This window comes from Scatophagus argus, chromosome 22 (assembly GCF_020382885.2).
Source record: "Scatophagus argus isolate fScaArg1 chromosome 22, fScaArg1.pri, whole genome shotgun sequence".
Classification (NCBI taxonomy): domain Eukaryota; kingdom Metazoa; phylum Chordata; class Actinopteri; family Scatophagidae; genus Scatophagus; species Scatophagus argus.
In genome coordinates this window covers 12,032,962-12,049,755 of record NC_058514.1, presented here as the reverse complement: position 1 = coordinate 12,049,755, position 16,794 = coordinate 12,032,962, and the positions used below count along the sequence as shown (strand labels likewise).

The 16,794-nt window shown below is 41.6% G+C and overlaps 1 protein-coding gene across 2 annotated transcripts in view; it reads left to right on the top strand.

Moving 5' to 3' along the window:
- The first annotated feature begins 2,892 nt into the window (after positions 1-2,892).
- Positions 2,893-16,794, top strand: part of LOC124053377 (copine-8) — a 79,796-nt gene continuing 65,894 nt past the window's right edge. For both annotated transcript variants that reach the window (XM_046378468.1, XM_046378469.1), the window contains exon 1: positions 2,893-3,138. In XM_046378468.1, the coding sequence (XP_046234424.1) occupies positions 3,041-3,138 (98 nt within the window). In that variant the 5' untranslated portion in view covers positions 2,893-3,040. The remainder of the gene's footprint in view (positions 3,139-16,794) is intronic.

The following is a 16,794-nucleotide window of genomic DNA, read 5'->3' as shown; positions in this document are numbered from 1 at the left end:
TCATTAATTAATAAGCAATGTACATGGTCATCCCTTTGTCATCCATTTATTCCAATGAATATAGGAAAAGGATTTGCAAATTATTGCATTCTGATTTTATTTGTTTAACACAACATCACAACACTTTGGGGGCTGAGGCTGTAGAAAAATCAAGGCATCCAAACCTCTCCAGACAAAAATATTGACCAGCATCTCTTCCATCCTGGCATGGCTGGAAATCACTTCTCCGGTACTCTGGTCTTCCAGTCACACTACTGAAGTAGAGATGATCTGAAAGCCTACACTTGAAGTTTGATCAGTTTTTCTTCTTCAGGGCAAGACAAAGAACACAGTACTTCCTGCCTGCTGTTACCTTGGCCTGAGGGGCTTACATCGGGTCGTTTTAAGACATCTTAATGTGGAAATATTACATATGATGCCTTTAATGCTGCACAAATGCATCCTCCTGAAAGAGAAAATAATATCAAAGCTTCAGTTTCCCTCAGGTTCTCGCTGAGAAATCCTCCAACCAAGACAAACTGAGTTCATTACTTGAAAATGGATCACAGCGGGAGAAAAATAACCACACGTTCCTTCTCTGCAGTAATTTGGGTTTCAGATGAGGGTAATATAGCACATTTACTCCATATTTTAAATGGATTTTGGTCAGCAGAAAAACAGTTTGTTGATAAAACTAATTGGTTATCTCCCTGTGAGTGAACATTCATGTCACAGGGGCAGCCATGGCCTAGAGGTTGGAGAAGCGGCTTGTGATCGGAGGGTCATCGGTTTGATTCCCCCACCAGACGGGCAGGAAAAATTTGGGTGTGGTGGAGTGATTAATGGTAGTAAATGCTTTTTTGGGGATGAAAGTAAATGTTCAAATAGTTTTAAAATGTCTTTGATTTATTTGCTCATGATGCATTCAGTTGTAAAGTAGATTCTTTCATTAGTAATAGATCAACAGTAGTACTTATAAACTTTTACATATTTGCCCTGAGTTCTGATCAATGAGCAACTTACATGTAAACAAATCATAGACGTTGGTGTGTACGCACTAGGGGGCGTTGCAGAGAGGGGTCAAGCCAGGGATGCTCCTGTGTGGTGCTATGGGTCAGGTGGTGATGATGTGATGTTTGCTCACATAAATGGCTTCTGTCTAAACCCACTGTAAATGTGTGTATGTGTGTGTGTGTGTATGAACCCATCGACCCCACCCACCCAATGCAGTCACGGGGTGGTGGTATGATGTTTGCCCAGAGGTGCTCTAATGGTTGTAGCCACCACGCCACACATCCAGCTCAGGGTGTTGTTGGTACATGTGTCCGTAAGACAGCTATATTTAGTGATGTGGTTTGCCAGTAAACACACTGAGTAATACGGAGATGCGTCATTTTGAATTCCTGTGACTCTTGTCTTCTAAACATAATGCTTACACACTCACACTTATCCTGCATATACCAAAGATGAGCAGGCACTTTCTGTTTCACCAGAAGGGCAGTTTGCGATAGTGGTCAGGATGAGTGTGTTCTCTGGTGCCCTTGTATACTTGCACAGGCACACAAACACACACACACAGGATTTCCAACAGCTTCTCTCTACACACACACACACACACACACACTTAGGACGAAAGAGTTCAATATACTGTAGGTCTCCTTCAGAAACACACTCATACACACAATGTCCTCATAATGTGACTCTCCTGCTTATCCCTTCACATTCATCATGCTGTCATTCTGTTCTCTGCCAGTGGAGGGTCTCCCTTTCAGTTAATTAAATCAGATGCTCGTCCTCATAGCACAGAGAGAGAGAGAGAGAGAGAGAGAGAGAGAGAGAGAGGAGTGGAAAAAGAGAGAGAGACTTATTAGTGTTTCTATACAAACACAAATAGTGATAATACTAATAATCTCATCATGGACTACTGAGATGAGAAAAGTGCGTAACCAAGGGCCTGAATGTGCTGCACAACATACTGTATATTCACACATAAACACACACCAACTGGGTTACCAAGAGGGGGCAAAATGGGCAACTCCTCTCATTACTGACATGTGCAAAGATTCCTCCTACTGTACAAAAACGAAGCCAAAATACCCCTGATACAAATTCTGCCATCTTGTACTGATGATGTCATATGGAGCCAGAGTCTGAGCAGTCGTGATTGGGCGGTGGAGCCACAGGATCAAGTTCCCGCCCCTATGCCTGTATGACTCAGTTGCAAGCCTTGCTCTGCTGTCAATCATGACATTTCACCTCCCTTTTTATAGCATCTAATAGCTAATTAAAATCAAACGTATCATAAAAATATGAACACTTGAACATACATCAGTGTGATAAGAGCTACATAAAATGACAGAAACTGTCTTAAGGAAAAAAATTATTTGATGTGTACTTACAGATTAGCAAAACAAAATGGTCAAAATCAAAGCTAGTAAGTAACCATGATGACATTATCATTGGTCCAACTGTGTATCTTTGTCAACTGATTAATCCAGCAATGCAAAGGGGAGTGAGAGGTGTTTCATGCCAGAAACTCACAAAGAATTTAACTTAAGTAAACTGAATTGGTGTGAATGAAACTATTGAGGGTTGCACACCACACACACACCACACACACACACACACACAGGAAAGACAAATTTCTTCTATTTTCTTGATGATTGTATCGTTGTCATTACTTCCATGCCAGTAAATCTGAAGCACTGAATTTCCAATGAACTGAAGAGAAGTCAACTGAACTGAATTGAACTGAAAGACTGAGAGACAAACAGAGAGAGGGGAAGGAGATGTCATGGAGGAATACAGAAAGAGGGAAGAGGGACGGAAAAGAGAGGAGTGCACACAGTCACAGAGGAGGAGAAAGAGAGTAGTGACATCACATCTCCCAGCCCCTCTCTCTCCCTCTCTAGCACCTTTGCTCCACTTCTCGCCGAGGAGGCGCACACACACACACACACACACACACACGCAGTTTCTCGCTGTCCTCCTTCGTGGCTCGTAAAAAGGGGCTGGACCACAGGAAAGGGGAAAAAGAGAAAGCAAAAACAATTTTGACAGGATGAACAACAGTTTCTTAAACATGGCGTCGACAGGCGACTTCGACCCGCTCAACGCGTCTATTCCGGCCACCAAAGTTGAAATCACAGTGTCCTGCAGGTAGGAGAATGTGTGTTTTAGCCTGCTTTTAGTCTATCAGGGTTACGGAAAAACACCGAGCTGTGAACGCAGCTGGAAGTCTCCTGTACTTTTAACTCCGTCCAAGTTTCTGTTTACCTTCAGCGTAGCGTATTTTGGAACGGCTGCAGACCGTGAAAAATGGCACATTTACGATGTTTATGGCTGGTAAATCAGTAATTCTCCCAGTACTATTACTGTACCTGACAGGCCGTTAGTGGGCTAATGAGGTGTGAGTTTGTCACTGTTACTTTTATTCCACTTTAAAACGACCTATAATAACTGTTTCATATTGAACCATTTATTCTTACGTGTATGTAGTAGTTCTGTGAATTATATACTTCTACTGTGGCGTTAAAACCCAGTAAAGTCCGCTCAAACTCGCCTTGAACTACCGCAGCTTTAGGACCATATACATGTACAATATATAGTGTATTAGATATCAAAGACCCTGTAGAGGTTATTTGAGCTGTTTGACTTGGACTTCGGCTGTTGTGAATGCAGATGTTGTAGTCAGGAGTTATTCCTGATTATGTAGACATTTCACACTGTGTCTGTGCTGTTCCTCTCCAGAGTTGTTTGCTGCTATTGCAGTGTTTCACAGCTGACAGTCCTGTTATTGCTGGCCGGTTACCTGTCAAAAAGAGAGACATCATTTTTGGCGTATAAAAGGCGTTAAATTCAGTTATGGTGTGTGCATGTGTGTTATTTGACGTGATGCAAACAGACAGAGGAAGCAGGGGACGAGGCTGGTGTGTGTTTAACCCTTTTTGAAAGAGATCTTTCTCCCTCATTCATAGAGGATTTTCCTCTCTGCTTACGAGCAGGGTGAGAAATGCAGAGAATGTGGTTTATTTACCCCCGGACTGGTGACCCACAGTAAGCTACAGGCTGTATGCTGCACAGGCCTGCCACATGTTCTGAGGATCCCCCCTTTAAGGGAATCCTATTAAATCTGTCACCTCCATCAGATGCAATATAGGTCACATGTGCTGTCAGTGATGTCTTTTACCACAAAGTGGTCGCATTTGAATGCTTAGGATAGTGAGGGGGAAAAAAAAAATAAAGAGAAAAATGAATTGAACAGTTGACTGTGTGTAAAATACTGTCACACCCCTGAAGCGGCTCTGTCATTACAAAACAGGTTACAGTGTCTCTTTATAACAGGCATAAAAAGAGCAGATAAAATGTACTCTTCTCATACTGTGATACAATCGCTCAGTGTGCAGCGCAGTCTGACTGTATGTCTGATGATATGTAAATCTGTTGGGGCGGTGATTTCACGTCTTCCTGTAAATAATAACAAATATATCCTGGATCAGGAACAACATGTTTCTCCTCACGGCTTGGACGGATACCAAGATGAAATTAAGGAAACTGAAAGGAAATGTTTCTTTGCATTGTCTACATTGTGGCTGTGTTCTTTTTGGCAGTGCCCGCCCTGCTGTGGCTGCATTGTTGTGGTTGTGATGCTGGAAAGTCTGAGGAGTTGACACATTTTGGCAGCTTAACACAACCCTGACAAATTCCATTGCTGCACAAATAGGCGCTAAATAAAATTTCAGTTTTCTCATTTTCATTGAACTTAAGTGCATGGTACATATACTTTGGCACTCTTGTCGACAGTGGAGAAAATGACACTGATTAGCTTGACGCCCTTGCTTTTTAAAGATCAAACCAGCCGTCTCTGTGTGATGTTAGTGCTCTAGCCTTTGAGGAGTGAACAGAAACAGTTTCCAACCCTTCCTGAGTCCCTTAGTTACTGTAGTTACTGTATCTCCAGAGGGTTTTAGTACCATCTCCTTAGTAACAGAGAGATCATGTCATCTTTCAGCACCGTATACGAACATGTTTGGCAGAGTTTGCTGATGTCTGAGTCACCCAGCTCTTCAACCCCCGGGGGGGAGGGGGGGGGGAGGGGGGGGGGGGGGGGGGGTGTTTTGGTGGCCGTCCTCCCACCTCCAACCTGAGGTAAAGCGGGAGTGCCATGGTTACGGGCCAGGTGTGTGCATGCGTGGGTGCTTACATGTTTGTGTGAGCCTATAGCATATATGCTGTTTGTTTCATTTGTAAGTGGACACAATGGGCAGTGTACAATATCACCATGGTTTCTACTTTTCTTAAAGTTTCCCTCTGAGTGTGTGTGTGTGTGGGGGGTGTTAGAGTGAGAAATTTCACTGAGCAGGCAAGAGAGAACAACATGAATGAGTGGTCGCTTTATCAGACGATTAGGATTGCAATATGTGTAATGTGGCTGCAGTCTCTAGGATGAGAAAAAAGGTTTCCATCTCAACAGGTCATTGAGTTGAATCTGAAGTCTTAAGCTCGAGCACGAGAACGTGCATGAAGACTAAATTTGTCTTATTTCAAATGCAAATCTGCATCCTTGAAACACTTTCAGTGTACGCTCATGCTTTAAGATACTGTCACCGGTTTCGAGAAAAACTGAAACAGGCAGTTGTCTAACAAGTGACATAAGCATATCTCATTTTAAATTTGAATTCGATGTTCACACTTGTTAAGCCTTTTTAATACACTGACTGGCTTATTAAAATGGACATTTTTCCAATAAAGGAAAGAGAAGGCGAGGAAAATGAGAAAAAAATAGAGATTGAGAGACTTTGAGCAGATTTGAAGTAGCCCTCCTCATGTAATTGTTGTAATGTAATCCAGATAATGCTATGGTGCTATGGGCCTATGAGGTAAGAGCTTGGCTCAGTGTCAGCAGGGAGCTGGAGACATTTTGCTGATCGATGGCAGAGCCCAAGGTATCAGCTGGGATCAATACGCCGCCAACCCTGTCCTACTGTGTCGTACAAAAGCACACATGCATAAAAGTATGTTCACACATACTGTATAGTTGCACGTATATGAATGGCCATGCACACAAACCGTTTGTCACCCACACTCTCAACAGTCACAGAAGAATAAATTACTCCCTGATGCACTTTAGTGTTACCTGGGGACTCTGCTGTGAATGGCCTTAAGACCAAATATTCCATTATGGTCATCGATCAGGCAGGCACACAGCCGGTTACCTGTTTTCTTTAATTCTCATGCACACACGCACACACACACACACACACATATGAAAAACTTCTCATATTTCAAATCAGTGGCATGCAGGACAAGGATGAAGAAACTTTGTTTGTAGAGCAAGTTAATATTGCAGAATATCTCTGTGAGTACAGAATACAGATGTGGGCTGATGCCAACACTTTGTTGCTGACACTTCTTCATACTCGGTGTGAAAGAGAGCGTAGGTTATAGTATTTGTATCCAGGGTGAAAACTGAAGTGCACCATGCTGGACAGTCTGCCTCTGTATACTGAATTATGGTTTGCTATCACAATAGTTTGTTACCACAACACAACCAAGCATGGACTGTTCCTTTTGATTTTAGTCTCCAGTAAGTTCTTTTCCTACGAGACAGAAAAGGAATAAAATAAGCTTGCAGCCCAGAAGACTGACCCTGAGAGCGATAAAACTTTACTAGTTTTTGAGAAGAATCCGAGCAGTTGTTTCCTCCCATGTCTTTCAGACTGACACTCGTTCTCTGCCTGTCTTTGACTCTCTCCCTCTCTCTCTCTCTCTCTCTCTCTCTCTCTCTGTCTTGCCATGCATCCCAGCACTGTCAGCAAACATTGAACGTGTTGACAGTAATAACTCCCTCCTCTTCTGTCTACCTTCTTTCTGCTGTCGAGTGATGGGAAGAATTATAAAAAGGCATCCAGTATCTACTGTTGCCACAACATATTGGTTGTGGTGTAAATGAAAAACCTTTGAGACAGGTGTTTTTTTAATTTGTTTTTTTTTTCATGGTTAGGGCTGCATGTGTGTGTTCTTCCAAGCTGCAGGTGAATATGAACACCTGGTCTTTGGTATGACCGTTGCATCTGAGTGAATGTCATGTCATGTCTCCTGGTATTACCCCCCCTCATATTAAGTCTTAATTGTTACATATCCATAATGCTTTAAGTCTGTGTCTATACAAATTGTTCCTGACTGATTTTAGTAAAGGCTTGTTTGGAAAAAAGAGGCCAAATTTGAAAACCAGGTCATATTTGTGCAGGCCTGAAGGCTGGGACACGCGACTGCTGTGATCCTAATGGATTCACTCAAAAAAATGTGTCATCATATCAGCTTCAAGCCACAAGTAGTCCTGCGGCTTTAGGTATTTCTTGTCATGCCAAATATGAGTTAAAATGCCCATTACATAATAGTAGTTAAGGCTAATCTTTTGGGACAACTTAATGTTTTTTTTTCTCACTGACTGTACAAATGTCAGTGTTTGAAGCTTCTGTTGAGGTTTGCGAGTGAATCTTTGAATGTCTGTCATCATATTTTATCATCACTACTCTGAATAACAATCCTCCAACAACATACTTACTAATATTACTAATGTGACCTTTTTTTGGTTTGTAATTTCCTATAATGGTGTTAGGGCCGTGTCATGAAAGTGGCGGAAGCTCCTTTTAAGAAAAGGGAATGTGTAATGTGTTTGCTTAGGTAGTGTGTGGATGAGCAAGAGAGAGCCAGTGAGTCATTCCCTTGGAATTTATGGTACAGATAAACATGGACTAAAACATGCTATGAGCAGCATTTAAGTGCTGGTGTTAGTGACGTTTGCAGGGGGATGCAGGGCGGGAAGTCTGTATAACATGCAGAGGGGAGAGTGATGGTGACTGGAGTGGAGTGGGATCAAAAGACGAACCAGCAAGTTGCCAGTTTAGGAGTAAACCAACAGTGCAGGTTACATTTTGTCAGTATATAAAGACTAAAGACCAAAGTGAACTCCCTGTATGTTGTTTCGCAACCGGTCAAAGATCAAATTGACTTCAGACCTGGAAGAAAACAAACGTCTCCTCTGCTTCCTCATCAGGGTTTGGTAACTGAGCAGCAAATGATAAAAGCCCAAACAGAATTTTTGCTGTTGAGTGTATATATAAATGCAGTGTATGGTGCTGTTTGATTGTTACTAGACCACCCCTTTAATACAAGCGTATGCCTCCCTTTGTGTGTGAGACAAATGGGGGAGAAAATAGTTTTGACTGCAGTGAAATAACGACTGAAAGCCAACAAATATAGACATCTGCAGATTATTTTCTTATATAAAAACATGCCATGAATTGAGGTTATGAAGGAAGCTTCAACTATGCAGTGCAGCCCAAATTAATTGTGCACAGTTGATTTTCTCTGAGCACACGACATATTAAAGAACAAGGTCTGTAGTCTGCTGTGCCCTGAGAAGGTCTGCACCGATTTTGACTCGTGTCCATTATTCAGGCGTTGCTTCAGGAGAACCCAAATGTAAATGGGGCACATACAACCCAATCAGTTGTCAGGAGGTGGTCACGGTAATCATATGCTTGTCATGGTGTTCAGGAGGTCATTTTCTTTCTTGTGGAGGATAACCTGGCGTTTGTCTAATTTTGAAGGGGTTTATTTTGCAGCATGGTTTTCAGGTTGTGTTGGCAGGCACGTATTGATGGTTTGAAAGTGGAGAAAAACTCCCTTTGGGAAAAGTGATATCTCGTTCCTCTGTTCCTTCAAAAGTGCTGCTGTTGCCCATCAGCTGGTGTTATATTAATGCTGAACGCAGCATGACCAGCAGCACATGAACAAACCTTTTAGATTGGTTTCATATTTTCATATGATCCCCCACCACCAGCTGCATTAGTAGTCCCAAATGCATATTAATATGCCTGGTGTATAATTCATGTCATTGAGATAAAAAAAAAAAAAAAGGTTTTCTTCAACACTTCATTTCAGGCAAAATTCTGGCACACAGTAGGAAGGTATTGGAAGGAAAGGAGGTTAATTGCTTACTTACTTCTCTGGCCAGAGAATAGTTTGTCTTTTTGTTAGTCAGACCATCAGTTGGTCATGTTGCCTACACAATCAGTCATGTAACCATTAGAGCTTTGCATGTGTGTCTGTTTGTGTTTGTATTTCTGTGGTTGTGAACATGCGTGAGTTTGTGATTGATGTAAACACACTCATTTCAACATCCTTTTCCTTACTTGTGTGTTTCCACGTGTTCCACGCGGGGCTTTTTTTTGTGTTATTTCTGAATAACTTTTCCTTTTTCAAAGGCCTTTGTTCAGTCTAAACCGTTCAGAAAGCACAGGTGTTCTTTGTTTTATCAACACAAGTCAGTGCTCAGTGTAGTTTGCAGACACCTTGGATTTTTAACAAATCACAATGTTTCTCACAGAACTGTATTCCTTTCGTTGTGGAAAAGCTTCTGAAGCAGTGCGTAAGTTGTAAGATATTAAAATCATGCCACTGAAAATCAAATTGTCGTCGCAGCTTTTTAAAGCCCCAGTATACAATTGATGCACTCTGAAATGTGCAGTACAGCTCTGAGCTAAATACATTTTTAACTGATAAGTTACTGAGCAGCAAAGTTATTATAGTTAGCTAAAAATAAACAAAAACTAGATGTGACAAAACATTTCTGAGACAAAATAAATGTTGACATATTATTGGAAAAGAACTACAGTGATTATTGAAAATCTAAACTAAAACTAAAAGCTTTAAAAAAACAAACAAACAGAAAACAAGAAAACCCATTCTGGAATCTAAAACTAAACTGAATTCAAAACATAAATTGTAATCAATAAATTAAAAACTAATGAAAAACATAAAAGTACAATAGTTTTCACTTAGAAGTTTTACAAATTGCTGTTTAAAAGTGTCTCATATCTTTCTGTTATTAAACCCTACATTTGAATCTGTAATAGTAATGAACAAACACCACAAAGAAGCAACAACAAAAGATGTTTATGTGTACAGCAAGAGCGTGACAGGACGTCAGAACAGTTCGTCTGCAGAGTGGTGTGTGTGTGTGTGTGTGTGTGTGTGTGTGTGTGTGTGTGTAAATTATCAGCATGCATTGTAATCAGTGTATCAATGCAATATTGATATTGAAAGTAATATTACACCAACAATGGCAGCGAGATGTGGCTGCCGGATACAAATAGATGTAATCTACAATCCAGCCAAGCCTTTACTTAGACATAAGTCTCATAATGTTTTGATGAATAAAATAAATATTGCTGAAGAAAAGTTGTCAGGTGATGCTACTGTTGAGGCCTTAAGTTTGTGATGTATATAAACAAACACTATTCATATCATTTTTATTCCACTGTGGAGAATGTTAATCTTGTTTTAGTGAAGATGTTGCACAGACCATACGGGCCACTGACCTCTTGCCAAACTTCATTGGAAGATTTGTGTTATCTGCAGCATTCCAGTCCGAAGTCTAAAGGTCTTAAGAAAAACATATTTAGATTTTCCATTGACTGCATTTTAAATGCTGCATTGTTTTTGGAGTCCAAAGTCTTCATTGTTTGAGCCCTAAGTTCAAGACAGAAGAAACCAGTAAACTGACTGAATCTCATCACGAGAAGCAGATAGAGGGAAGATACTTGAGGTTATTGGGCCACAGCCAGGAGAAAGACAAAAAGTAGGTTGGATAAATGTAGGCTGTGTAAGGCTGGGTCTCACAAAAACAGGTACCGGCTTTGGAGACAAAAGGAAAGGAAAAGACTGACATTTCATTCATTTTAATTGAACTCCAGTCCATTTCTGTTTTTTTATAAATGTGTTCTTAGTCATGTTGAAACAAAATTAGGGATTCTAAGTTAAGTGTTCACATGTAGTGTTTCTAATTTATCACTGACAACAAGAGGCACAAAGGGAGCCAGTTGAGGTTGCCTGGGCATCTGATCTGGATGACTCTTGGTTGCTGTTTGTAGGAAACCACCATTTGGAGGGTTTCTGCTTCAGTCCAACTGGCTAGAGACCTCCAGGTAGACCAAGAACACACCTGGGAACTCAATGCAGGAGGAGCTGGAAAATGTTGCTGAGGAGAGGGACATCTGGAACACCTTGCTTAGCCTACTGCCACTGTGGCCTGACTTAAGATGAGCTTTTGAAAATGGATGGATGGCTGAGGCATTGCTAACAGCAAAGTTTTTAGTGTCAAGGTATGTTTTAAAGAGGTAAAGTAAAGCCCCTGTGGACATCATTGATGTGGACTGTATTGATTCACATTTTCAACTGTTGCTATTTCTCTTGTAAAGCAACTAGACCATCCAGCCTGTTTGCAGTGTTAGAGGTGAACTGCCTACCCCTCAACGCCACCCTTAACACCACAAGTCATGGCCTACCCAGTATCTATTTTCAGGGTGCTCACTCCCACTCTGTCTATGTGAAGTGATTGCATTGACCTTTTTGGCCCCATAGAGCTCACATAATGGTTCTCTTATTGAAGACGATACTGACAACCGTCACTTTGAAGGGAAGACAGGGTTGCCTGCTGTGCGCCGGTTCAATGCCAGCCAAAATCACAAAAGGATGTGTGCGCGAGTGCACACGGTGATGTCGGCCGCTAACTTCTTCTGTCTGTTTACATGTGGTTCTGAACAGCAGGGTGCTCAAATGATTTTGGATGGGAGCACAGTGGTGCTGGCAATCAGTGAGACAAAGCTATATTGAAGAAACCCTTTCTGAGCTGGCAGAAATTGATTGCCATTGTCTTGTCTGTCTTACGGTTTCATTGTGAGGCGGGGTGTGCTTTTTGCTGCTATTGGGGTGTGTTTATGTGTGTCTGTGAGAGTTTTTCTGTGTGTGTCAGAGGCCACAATCCTGTTCTGTTATCAGGTTTGGGCTTTTTCGAGTCAGGCCAGTAAAGATTTATGCACTCGGAGGGAATTACTATCAACCCCCTTCCTGCTGTTATTTTCTCACTGCAGGTGGTTTTCTACATAAGTCACTAGACGGTATATGCACCATGTCACGTGTGTGTGTGTTGTTTAATTTTTTAATTTTTTTAAACTGCACTCCATATGTCAAGCTGTACAGCTACAGTGAGAAAATGGATGGATGAATATTTGAGACACAGGGAGAACGAGAGCAAGCGACTGGCAAAGGTCAAGGGCTACACACACACACACACACACACGCAAGCACGCACAAGCTAGTTATGTTCCACTCTGCTACTACATGCAGAAGTAATAAGTATAGGGGTAATAGGTGTACAAGTTGACCTTACTCTCAAGGTTAGACAGCTGCAGTGTTATTTTTTTAAAATGCAGGTGATAAAGCAGGGACTCAAGGACACACACACACACACACACACACACACACACACACACATCAGCAACTCAGAGGCTAACCTAAGCAAATAAGAGACCTGACAGAATGTTGTACGCTCTCTATTCTCTGTAAATGTCAGAACATTGTGAATGTTAGCAGAATTTCATCATGGCTTAAGTTTTTCATATGTTCAGCACACAGACTTCTAGGGTATTTTTAGAATATTCTTGGAGAATAAATGAGCAGTGAGACCTGTTGACCTCAGGGTCAAACAGACGTTAAAAGCTCTGCTCAATGAGCCATCTGTGAACTTGCCCTAGTCCTAATAGCAAATGAAATCATCAATAACTACCAAGATGTACAGCTGAAAGCCTTAGGGAGCAATTTAGCTGAAGGACTGCATACGGGCTGACACATACAGGAACTGTATGTGCACACATGCATTTAAAAGCAGTTATAACGTTCATGCAGGCACATACGCACACACTCACAGATACTTGCACTGCTGTGCGCCCCATCAGTCAGACGGCTAATGACATTTTCAGCACAAGTGTCACACACACACAGATGTAAAATACAATCACATTTGATGTTCTGACATTTTATTTTCACTGTGATGTAGATTGCTTCCCGTGGGACATAAAACCATAATAAAACAAATCAAAACATCTCCTCTAAATTCTGCCAGCCCATTTAATTCTTTTGACATTTTAGGAGTGATATCTGGATAAAAACTGGCCATATCTGATGAGGTTTTTCCTCTGCCGTTCCACAAAAGACAGGCACAACGCTGCCCACCGAGCTCTCAGGTTGTCACTGCAACACAGATTTAGACTATTTGACAAGCGAGATTACTTGACATACAGTAAATCACGCTCACAGCCAGAGACAGAGGGAGGAGAGAGAAACTGGCTGCCCTAATGAAGTCATCTCCATCCTGGTCACATAGCGCACAGGCTGTTTGAATTCCTCCGGGGAGACTGCCTCTCGCTCTGTCTGCACCCCCTCCACCCCCTCACCCCCCCACCCCCACCCCATAGGAGCCCCTGGCCTTGGCCTGCACATCCAAGCATGTCTCTCTATTTCTCTCACATGTACAAACACACACACGCTGCGTCCTGTTGACAACACAGGATAAGAAATGCCTCCATCTTCCTCAGTTTTTCCCATGGCAGCTCCGATAAGCCTCATCGAAACAGTTACACACACATGCTCACACTGTATGTTATTATTTGGCGTAATTATTCCTATAGACGCACATATGCAGACACAATCGCAAACCACACACACACTTCACACATGCATGACTGCTGAACACACATAATTTGGCTGCTTGACAAAATGCTATGTGAGCATGTCCCATTAATTGTGTATTGAATGTTGTAGTATGAGAATACCTGTATAAATTATAAAATCTTATTGCATATGAGACAAATAACATTTCATTATCTCGCCGTTCATTCTTTACGTAAAGCAGCTGAGACGTTTGTCCATAGTGAGCAGTTAAAGGCACATGAAGGCCAGTGATGTGCGTTGATGGAGGAAACTATAGGCGAGTTGAACTGCACTGCACTGAAAGCAGTGACAAAGGCAATTAAGGTAAAATGCCACTAGCACAGATGTGTGGCTGTGTGTTGTCCAAGACTGATGTGTATTTTGCTGCACATGTGTCTGTGTGTAAATGGATAGTGGCATGGCATATTTCTGTGTGTGTGTGCTGAGATGTTCTCTTGGCTCTCCCAGCCCTTGTCAAGAAGAATTAGGGCAGCCCTCTTAGAGAAGCAGCGAGAGAATACAAGCTGCTGACGCTCCCCTTCAGTGTGTGTGTGTGTGTGTGTGTGTGTGTGTGTGTGTGTGGAGGAGAGGGATGCAAGCATGTGCTTTTTTTCATGCTCTGTAACAAATGATCATCACTAGTAAAATGGATGAATCTGTAAACCTGCAAAAGGAAAGAAGTGATGGAGAAAACATGAGAGGAAGAACACAGAAGAGAAAAAGAAGAGCTGCAGGTACCTGTGGCACTGTGCTCAGCGACCTGTTGAGAACATCTGAGCATGCCCAGTTGTCTCCTCTCACTCCACATGTTTCCAAGAATATTCCTGGTCTGTTATTAAGCACGGCTACACACACATACACAGCGATGAGTCCTGCAGTGGTGGATGTGATACTGAGTGCACCAAAGGCCAAGCAAATGGGACCTCTATTTAAATCAAAATGCACCAATACAATATAGGTCTTTGTTTAAAAAAAACCCAGCATGTTTGCATCCCTTCTGAGAAACCCTTGACCTGAAGCCAGAATGTGTTACGATTTTCAGTATTTCATTTAAAGAGATCATCTTGACATTTAAGTAATAAGAGGAAAACATGACAACATTTCTCTTTTCCAGTTCTATCACTCATCCTTTAGTAGTCTATGATTTTGGCCCTTACAGTCTCTGCATAATGTATGAGGTGTGTTAGACTTGCATGACAAGCACTTAAAGCTCCATTAAACAACATTTTTGGCATTAACATTTAATGAGAGGACTCCCAGCGAGGTGAAAGGGTTGCTTGTACTGCCTGCCCTCCTCAGCTTCAACAATCTGCTGCTTTTAGCTGCTTTTACTGCATGGTGGTTTGGTGGATTGGCATGTCTGTATCAGGGAAGGAGAAAGTGAGAATTCTCAGAATTACCAGTTCTTTGTCTCCTGAGCAAATGATGACCGTTTGGGAGAAATTAAGAAGGAAACACTATCACCTGAATGGTAGGGAGAAACAAGAGGAAGAGTAGCAGGAGATGAAACATGTCTGTGGTTTATTAATGTGTGAGTGCTTGCTCTGCTTTCCTCCTGTTCTGCTGGGCTCACATTTTGACCTAAGGCTGTGTGTAATATATATGTGTTATGAATCAGGCCATTTCTGCAAGGTCTATACCGGAGTGATCGCATGAGCCAGGTCTCACTGTCAGAGTGGAAAGAGAACGTCAAAGAATGGCCTCCATTAACGGTGCTTTATGGAATAGGTCAAAAGTCCTTTACAGCTAGAATGAGTCGATTAATCAGTTAGATTAGTCATCAGCTATTTTAATTGGTTTCAGTCATTTTCAAGCAAAAACGTCTATCGTTTGCTGGTTCCAGCTTCTTAAATGTAAAGATGTGCTACTTTTTATCCATCCAAGAAAATGGATGGATGACTGTAGCCTTAAAGTAATTATAGTAACGTGACATTTTCTGAAACAAGTGGAAAAATATTTTTCAATACAGTGGTAAAGGAAACATTTGAACAGTTAACTGTGATAGCTCTGTTATGCTATTTTAAATGTCTTCAGTCAGTTCTCAGCCCATTTGTGATGTAATATTGTAATTTTGTCAGGATTGTAACATAATTTTGTTTTAAGTCACACCGTAAATTATTCTTTCACTAGTCAGTGGCCTCTTATTCTTAATCATCCTTTATCTCCAATCAGTGCACTTATGATTTTGACTTAACTGACAAGTCCTGCTTCCAAATTAGGCCCAGCCATCCATATGCTGAATAATTCCAGTAAGACGTGTACAGAGCTGCAAGAGTGAATTACATGTTTCCCTGGGTGTCGTTCTGTCTTTCTTTCTCTCTCTTTTGCTAGTGTTTGCAGTCACACATGGACTCTAATTTCAGATTAGTCACCGCAGCAAAAATAGCCTCTTTGTTTTCCACCCAGCTTTATCTTTAGCGTTGCTAGTCTATCTGTGTGTGGGTTCTTTATCTTGTTTACGTGTACCGAAGGTTTATTAGATCTGGAATACTGCATCTACACGTATATGAAGCAATATTGCTCAGACAGACTGTATTCATTTGCCTGTGTGTGTATGTGTGACATGGTGGACATCCGGGCTAGCTGAACTGGAAAATCATTAGACCATGCGCAGGCTGCTCTATGTGGTTCTCTGTGTAACTGTATCTAGTTCAGTGAGATGGTGTAGTCTCCAAAGAGCCTATTCAGGTCACGGTCATATGAGTGAGGGGGAGTGAGGTGGGAAAGAAGAAGTCAGACAGAAGACAGAAGAGAAATTAATGCTCCAGGCTCTGACTGAGAAAACCCCTTTTCCCCTGAGAAGAGGACAAAACAGGAGACAGGAGACGAGAGGACTTAGAAATAAAGAATAAAGTAGTAGTAAAGAAGAGTTGTGAAAAGCAGTGGCGATTTATTAAAGGTGTGTGAAAAGATCGAGTCAGGACAGGAGAGCTTAAGCAGAAGAAATGTGACGGAAAGACAACACAGCAGAAAGCTCGGGGTATGAACCAGCAGTAGGAGGAGCAGCTGAATGGTCGAGAAATTACCAGAAATATCACACCACAGTGATGCATATCAGTGTGATTAAAAATATCTGATAAAATGAAAACCATCCATTACATTAAATGTCAGTTGATGGCACAGATTAGAGGTGACATATTAAAACAAGTCAGATTACCTGAATCTGAACCACAGAAAGGACAGCTCTGTCTGTTTATGAACATATAGGAACAGGCTCAGTTCTAATGATTAGTTTGCCTTTTAGAAAGGGTTTTTTTT